Raw genomic sequence first — 8,455 nt, 5'->3', positions numbered from 1 at the left:
GGGAAGAATCTGAGAGCAGTGTAGGAGAAGATGACAGTGGGCCGAGAGATTCCATGAGCCTCTCCAGCGAATCAGAAGATTCACAGAAGGGGGCGCCGATGGCCAGGGCAAAGGGCGTCCCAAGGGGGACGTTCCAGGAGCAAGGGGCTAGCGGGGATTCCCAGAGCAGCAGGTGGAAATCAGGGCCAGCTTCCCCGCCAGAGCGAAGTGGGGGGGAAGAATCCCAGGTATCGGGACAAGGGTCTTCCCCAGCAGGGAGAGAAAAGGAGTCAGGACTGACCACGCCTCCGTCGGAGAGTCAGGGAGCAGAGGGGGAGTCAGGGGCAGCTAGTCTCCCGGAAGAGGGAAGCAGTGACAGAAGCAGTGTAACGGTCAGGAGGAAGGTTGCCGGCTGGGCGCACGCGCCAAGTTCAAATGTACAGGCGCGCGGGACAGCAGAAAGCCCAGATGAGGAACCAGGTCCTAAAGCGCGCCGGAGGCAGGGAGAAGAGTCAGGAGACTCAGCGTCAGAAGAGTCTAGAAAGGGCACAAACCCAGGGGACAGGAGGACCCAGAGGAGAAGAAGAGAGCAGCGGAAGAGGTAGAGTAAGGCCAGTCTTAAACTGGTGTCTGGGGGGAGGAGATTCAGACGGAGCTTCAGCGGTCTAGAGTTAAGACGTAGAGCCGCGCGCCGCGGTTTTGGAATCGAAACTGAACTTCAATAAAGACTTTTGTATATAACAAGAACCAGCGTTGGTCCTTGGTGAGCTGGGATCTCGGGTGGCACTGACAACATGCAAAAAAGCCTTGCTTCTCCCCTAGCCACAGCCTTGGATTCAAGCAGAAATCAGGCATAGATGGGTATCTCCTATCGAGGCTATTACAATTAAAAGAGTTAATATGGATAGACAGGGGACAAACTACAGGGAATTGCTGCACTTTATAGAGGGGGAACCTAAACTGAAATCAATGGAAAGTGTAAGGAGCCATGTTATGGGCTGGCTACAATATCATCAGTTACATGAAATGTTTGACATAGGGAAAATGGTTTTTTTGGACCAGAGATCACAATTCAAAAAAAGAATTTATACAAAACAAAGAAAAACTTTTATCTAAAATATACAATCTGTTATTAGATTGGGAATCAAAAGATGAGCTTGTCAAAGCTTCTATGACACATTGAGCAATAGATATAGGATATAACATAGATTTTAATTTTTGGGAAAAACTTTGGAAGAACGATCTGAAGTCTCCAGCATGTTATTCTATGAAGGATAATTATTTGAAAATGATTTGCAGGTGGTATTTAGCTCCGAGTAGACTTGCTAAGATGTATAAGACTGAATCAGATAAGTGATTATCTGCACTAGAGACGCAATGAGGTTGAGGGAACGTTCTTTCGTATGTGGTAGACCTGTAAATGGGTAAAAGAGTATTGGGAAATGATCCATAATGAATTGAAAAAAATGTTCAAAAGTACCTTTCCAAAAAAACCAAAACAAAACCAGAGTCCTTTTTGTTGGGGATAGTTCAGATGGAAATTCCCAGGTGTCAAAAAAGGCTATTTATGTTTGCCACTACTGCTGCCTGTGTTTTGTATGGCAACTTAAGTTGACAGAATATGCACAAGTTGCAGACCTAACATGTAGAATAAGAGAACAAGAAGAACATACATTTAAAAAAGTTGGAAAATGTTTATTGAACATATGGGGGAGGGGAATTGTGTACACTTGAAAACGTTGGCAGCATTACGGTAAATTCAACAGTGTAAATAAGTTTTGAAGGATGTATTAATGGAATACTGAATGGTTTATTTATGTAAAATATATAGGGATTTATGATATGCAAATTGAACTATGAAAAGAGAAGACGGGAAGTCACTGATGTTTTAAACTGTAAAACTGAAAACTTAAAAATTACACAGACACAAACAGAGAAATGAGACATGGCTTTTACTCTCTGGCTTCTGTCACCCACCTGCTTTTAGCTCAGCTCACACACAGACAACTCTTTCTCACTGCCAGCCAGGTCAGGGAGGGGGCCGACCCATTTGCCCTCTGGCATAAGCAGCTTCCTTTGTTATACAAATGACCTTAATTAATATACTAGGTGGCAGCTTTGACCCTTGTCCAGTTAATTCAACAATGGAATCCTGACGCCGTTGCCAGCACTGTTTAGTTTTGGGGTACGTATGGTACCACCAGTACTGATGGCCAGGAGGGGTCTTCAGTGGTTCTCTCTTTTGATGGTCTCTTAATGGGATCTCTAGCACCATCTTCAAGAAGGGTGCTTTCTCTTCCAGGTCCCTGGCTTCATTCCCTGAAGATTCTGGGTCTGATACAGAGTCAGAACAGACAGAAGGACAGGATTTCCAGAGTGGTGGGGAACTCGTTGAAACTTCTGTTCTGTCCCAGAAAACCTGCAGGAGCAGAGAGAACCAGAACCAGCTATAGAACATGACAGGAGAGACTCAGATGCAGCTCCTTAAAAAGTCACTGAGGATTTGTACCCACCTAAATAAACGGGGAAGAATGGGGTTCTGGCAAAGCCCAATGGTGCCCTAAGAAAGATCAAGACACCTTCTCTATACAATATTTCCACTCATTTTGGGTTAGCATTTGGTTCTACAGGTTCCTGGATCACTCACCCTAAGTTAGGGTGTGGTTGCCCATTTTTAGCAGACAAAAGGAGGCAATTTGCTTCTGCTGGCAGTGACATTTTTAAAGTCAAGATCCATGTCTCCATTGTTGTTTCATATTCCAGTTGGAATTGATGATACAATTAGCATTTTAGAAGGCACCCAGAGTAGCTGCTGAGTGGAGACTGCAATCCTGCTGGGGACTGTTCTACATGCACCTTTCGCTGTGAAGAAGCAGAATCCTGCAGCCAGAAGGATCAAATGCTCTGCTCACCAGTGGGTGAGAGGAGGGTTTAATCCTGCTCAGTTTGACTGTGCATGCATGTTCCCCTGATGGGAACTGGCTCTTTGCAGAGGCTGCCTCCCTCTCCTTCATGAATTACATGAACTGGATTCTTGTTCACAAAAACCTATGCCATAATACAACCTTTTTCAGCCATGGTCCACCGTCCCTCAGAGCATGTGGGGGGCTGGACTATATTTTGAAAAAACTCAACGAATCCCTATGCCCCACAAATAACCCAGAGATGCATTTTAAACATTCTACTCATGTAAAAACATGCTGATTCCTGGACCGTCCACAGGCCGGATTTAGAAGGTGAATGGGCCGGATCCGGCCCCTGGGCCTTAGGCTGCCTACCCCTACCATATGCCATAACAAATTTCCCATTTCCCCCTGGCCTAGGGAATGGGGCCCAGACTCACCTTGAACAGCTAAAAGAGGCTCCTGGGAGGCCACTGGGACATTGCTGGAACAATTCTTGGATTGGGGCAATTGGCTAAAATGTTCTAAACGGTTCTAATTTTGGTTCCTCTGTTTCATTTTTGTTGGGTTGGTGTTGGTTAAATGTTTAGTTGGAGGTGGCAGTTACTTTAATTTGGGTATACAGTGGTACCTCGGGTTAAGAACTTAATTCATTCTGGAGGTCCGTTCTTAACCTGAAAGTATTCTTAACCTGAGGTACCACTTTAGCTAATGGGGCCTTCTGCTGCCGCCGCCATGTGATTTCTGTTCTCATCCTGAAGCAAAGTTCTTAACCCGAGGTACTATTTCTGGGTTAGTGGAGTCTGTAACCTGAAGCGTATGTAACCTGAAGCATCTGTAGCCCGAGGTACCACTGTAACTGCAAACTGTTGGTTATTATTGTTGTTGTTGTTGGTTTCTATTGATTTATTGGTTTGTTGGTTGCTTGTATAGGATTTCCCCCCAATATTTGATGTTTTGTTGGGTTTTTGTATATGTTGTAAGTCACCCAGAGTGGCTGAGGAAACCCAGCCAGATGGGCAGGATATAAATTTAAATCAATCAATCAAACAACCAACCAACCTGTTGATCAGTGAGTTGGGTAAGGGAGAGGGGTAGCTGTGGCTTAGTCTTCTTGCCTGTTTGTAATCTGTTTTGTGTGTATAATTATTAGATTGAACCATCATCCCTTCACCACTTCACGAGCTCATCTCACCTGATTATCACCATCTTGTTGTGGATTTCTTGCTGAGTTCCGGTGTGCAGAAGAGCTCTCCAAGTCCTCTAGTATCAATGAGTGAATATCTGAAGAGACATATTTATTCCATGGCACGGACCAACTTCTTCCTCTCAAAATAAGCAAAAGTAAAGTAAAGGTATATTTGACAAGCAGCCTCCATCTCAGGTGAGGCAGGAAACAGATTGAAAGAGATGGCCCTACCTCTTTCCTTCTTTTTGAATTTCCGCTTCCTCCTCCACATCACTGCCGCAACCATCATGAACAGCAGCATGAGAACTGCAATGGAGATAGTGATATGTTTCTTCTGGCGTCTGACCTGTATACCTGCAATGTGCAATGAGAGTCTCTTGAAATATTCTCTAATAACAACCACCAAAGTGCATGACTTGGAAGGGTAAACAATGTGCCAGTCTGTTCCATTTGTATTGACTTTATTGGATTACTTTGGCACAGAGTTTAGGTCCATCACTTCGGTTTGCATTTCATTTCCCCCTATTGTTTTCTTTTTCATTTATAAACTGTATTGCAAGCAACAGTTACCCGATTCGTTCATGATAAAATAAGGTAAAACACAGAGAATCAGAAGATCACATACCCATGAAGCAAAAAGCAATTCAACCATTTCTACAAATCACAGAATTGTAGAGTTGGAGGGGACTACGAGGGTCATCTAGTCCGACCCCCTGCAATGCAGGCAGCTTTGGCCCAACATGGGGCTCAAAGCTACAACCCTGAGATTAAGAGTCTCATGCTCTACCAGCTGAACTATCCCTCTTAAAAGCAGCTTTTCCTCCATACACTGACTAGGTCACACTTGAGTTAGATTTAGATTAGATAGTTAGATAAATTTATTGTCATTGTCCGTATATACACAGTATACACAACAACGAAAATCAAACACCCAAGACCGGATTCACATACACATTTGCACGTATCTCCAACACTCTCATCACTTGCTCACCATCATCACCTGGGCAAATTTTGAGCAAGTCAAAGGAGGCATTCTTTTGGTCAACAGAATTAGTAAGCAGGCAGGTGAACGCCGAGTCCGAAGAGTCTTTTCGCCAGAAGACACGGAGATTCCTTCCATTATCAGAAAGCTGATACTCGTACAGGCTGTTTCCTAATGCCCTTGGGGGATTCCCTCTTTTCCATGAGATACTGAACTCTTTCTTTCCAGGTGCCTGGCACTGCAGGGTCACATTGCATCCCTCCGAAGTCTGGGAGACTTCCTGAAAGTGTATCTGTGGTGTTGGCACTGGCTCTGTGAAACACAAATGAAATCAGCACAAGGGTTATGTCCCACCCCTCCCAGTACCTTTGTAGGGAAATGGTGCTCATCCCATTCCATGAGCCAAACAGTGAAAGCAATTGGGATCCACCTAATTGAGGGTCCCGATTGTGCATGGGCACTCAAGACACACCAAGGGTTAATTTAGTTGGAGGGGTGTAACCCAAGCCCTAGCCATAGCCCTGGGATCATGCCAGGCTGACTGGGCCAATCGCCTGGAGGTGGCATGATCCCAGGGGCTGTTAAGAATGACAGCATGATGTAATTGGGGGCACTTGCTTCGCATTGCCGAACACCCGCCCTCGCTCCCTTGTGTTAGGCAGTGTCGCTTTGGCCTTGCTTTGGTTTGGGTCACCTGTTTTGGAACAGGGGTTGGGTAGGAATTTTTCCATTTGGCAGATTGGCTATAGCCACTTGGTTTTCGCCTACCCCCTCAGCAATCATCACAACTTGCAAGGCGGCGGTTAGGCATTGGCTCATTGAAATGTGGGGGAAGGGAGGTGCGGCTATCACCTGCCCCTCCAGGAACAGGGTATTAGGATCTTGTCCAAAGTCTGCTTGGGGGGCTAGGGCCATGCCAGGACCACAGGAACCCCGGGGTGAGCTTCGGTTGCTCTTCATCGATGTTGCTCCCTCATTTGGTTTACCCTTTTAGACTACCAATCAGAAAGGTGGAGTCAGCTATAGTTTGGAGCCAATGTCTAAGCCAATACCGCTCACATGGTTGAATTGAATAAAGTTGTGGCCAAAATTTGCCCAAAAACTAAAATAAATGTCAGTGTGAAGTTATTTCAAGGGGGTGGGATCTTGGAGGCCTTGAAGTGCAATAACGTACCATAAACTGTGAGGCTGAAACTCTGTTCTTGAAACTGTGACTTAGTAAACCAGACGCGAGCATTGTAGATCCCACTGTCATCCAACTCCAGGTCTTTGATCCTCAGTGTTGTCTCGTCCACCATGTCTAGCCGTTGTCCAAACCGGCCAGTGGGACTTGGATGGTCTCTGTTCCGATGACTGAATTCCCCCCACCAATAGCCCAGGTCACACTTTTGGGGGCGGAAGTCCCATTCCATTTTCTGAACTGTTATTCCTTGAGATACATTGGCAGGAAACAAGACTGATCCTCCCAGGATTCCCGTCACCTGATGGGTTGGATTCCCCATTGCATGGCTTAAAGTGTCTAGTGAGAGGAGGGTGGTTGGGGAGCAGATACAAACAAAGGGGGAAATTAGTATCATTATTGTTTTGAGCTCCTTATCCATCTTCCATCATGAGGTCCCAGAGCAAGTTGCAACAATTTAAAATGCAGCATTAAAACGTAATAGGAAGGGGCCTAAAAATTATATTGCAGGTGTCAGTGGTATGGTGAAAGGGTGAATCTTCAACATATAATGGAAACTCTTCAATGAAGGTGCCGGTTGCATCTCTGTGGGGAGGGACACCTACAGTTTTGCAGCCTGCCACAAAGAAGGTCCTCTCCTGGGCTGGGACTCCCCCAAATGTTTGAGGGAGATGAAACTAGTCTCTCAGGTATTTGGGACCTAAATAAAAGAAAGTTTACAATATCCAATATTAATTTTAACTGTTGCTGAATTGTACATAGACGCACTGGAAATGCCCAACTCACTAGTTAAACAATTACTACATTCTTCTAGTTGTCCAAACAATGTGACCCTTTACTGTAAGAGAAGGACATTGTTACAATTCCAAAGTTACATTCCAAAATTCAAGTGTTCTTTGTTCTCCAGCAATAGGCATCTATCTGGTGTCCAGGACCTGGGAGCCAGAAAAACTCAGAGAGAAGATTGGTCCAGGTGATTAAAATAAAATAATGTGAGGTCTGAACTTCATCTGTAAATAAAGCAACCAATTAAACACTTAAAGCTGTGCCTTTGTCATATTTTGGGGAACATCGGGCTCTGTGTAATTGTCACAAGGAAAAATTCTGAGAAAGAAGTAGAATTTCCCTACACAGGGAACAAAAGTTCATTTATTTCAGTTAACAAGATTTATATACTGCCTGTTTGCACGAAAGTTTCAAGGCAGAATCAGAGCTCTGCAAAATGTCTGTTGAAAACTCAACATAGAAAGCTCTAACCCAGTGAAAAATTATTCCAAGCAGCAATCTAAAAACCACCTGCATGTGTGTTTCAGGAAAAAAATGATTATGCACAATTTTTTGTGAAACTAAGATAAGTTTATTCAGAGTTCAGAGAAGAAACTGACTCTGTTCCACCAAGATCCACAGTCGCCTTTTCCTGCTCATTGGTTGGCTCCTCTAATTCATTGTTTGCTCTTAACTGATATTTATTTTGTATAAGTTAATGATTTAGTTAAAATCCTGCAGGAAAACATTTCTGCCCTAGAGACGAGGTCGACTTGCAGTCATCATATCCTGTGCTTTTATTTCGCTCCACTGCACACCTTCATCATACATCAGCTCAGTAACAAATAATACACACACGATTAAACTCTCAAAAGCGTTCTGTTGCAGCTTCCTTTGAAGCCAGCCAGGGTGTTTGGGGGAAGGTTCCAGCTGGGGAGAGGAGACCCTGAGTGCTAGTAACCAATATTGCCAATAATTTCCCCCTTCATGACAAATCAAACTCACTGGATAGGTGCTCTAAAATAAGCCTGTTCATCCACCTTATAAGCATTGCCTGAGTACAGAGTCTTATCAGCAAGAGTCGTGAACTTTTGAACACAACGGTCGGCTCCTTCCTTCCTCCCACTTCCCAGCAAATCAGATCCTCCTCTTCAAACCAGGAAGGCTGTCTGTGCTCGCTTTCCCTCCCCTTCTCATCCAAGCAAAACTGTATTTCCCCTCCTTTTTTCTGACTCCTCCTTTCACTGCTCTTTTGTCCTCCCCTTATAAACCAGGAAGGATCAGTGGAGGAGGAGAAAGAGGGTGAGCACTCAGTGTGCTTCTTTGTTGTTAAACACCTGCCTGTGTTCCTGTTAAAGGTTTCTGTTAAGAAAAGGTGTTTGATACTCACCCACATCTGGAGACCACCAACCTTTCAGAGTCCTGCAAAACCCTTGCAAAGAAGAGAAACAGTTGCA

General features: G+C 44.6%; 1 protein-coding gene across 1 annotated transcript in view; it reads right to left on the bottom strand.

Annotated features, from left to right (window-relative positions):
• Positions 1-1,653: 1,653 nt before the first annotated feature.
• Positions 1,654-8,455, bottom strand: part of LOC307205503 (hemicentin-1-like) — a 157,725-nt gene continuing 150,923 nt past the window's right edge. Inside the window, exons 11-15 of the mRNA XM_079957927.1 lie at positions 6,228-6,572; positions 5,063-5,365; positions 4,303-4,425; positions 4,078-4,166; positions 1,654-2,398 (exon numbers count right to left, since the gene is read on the bottom strand). Coding sequence (XP_079814053.1) covers positions 2,009-2,398; positions 4,078-4,166; positions 4,303-4,425; positions 5,063-5,365; positions 6,228-6,572 — 1,250 coding nt within the window. The 3' untranslated portion in view covers positions 1,654-2,008. The remainder of the gene's footprint in view (positions 2,399-4,077; positions 4,167-4,302; positions 4,426-5,062; positions 5,366-6,227; positions 6,573-8,455) is intronic.

The sequence above is a fragment of the Podarcis cretensis genome, assembly GCF_951804945.1.
Source record: "Podarcis cretensis genome assembly, chromosome: 16".
NCBI classification, from domain to species: Eukaryota; Metazoa; Chordata; class Lepidosauria; order Squamata; family Lacertidae; genus Podarcis; species Podarcis cretensis.
This window is presented reverse-complemented; position numbering and strand designations above follow the sequence as displayed.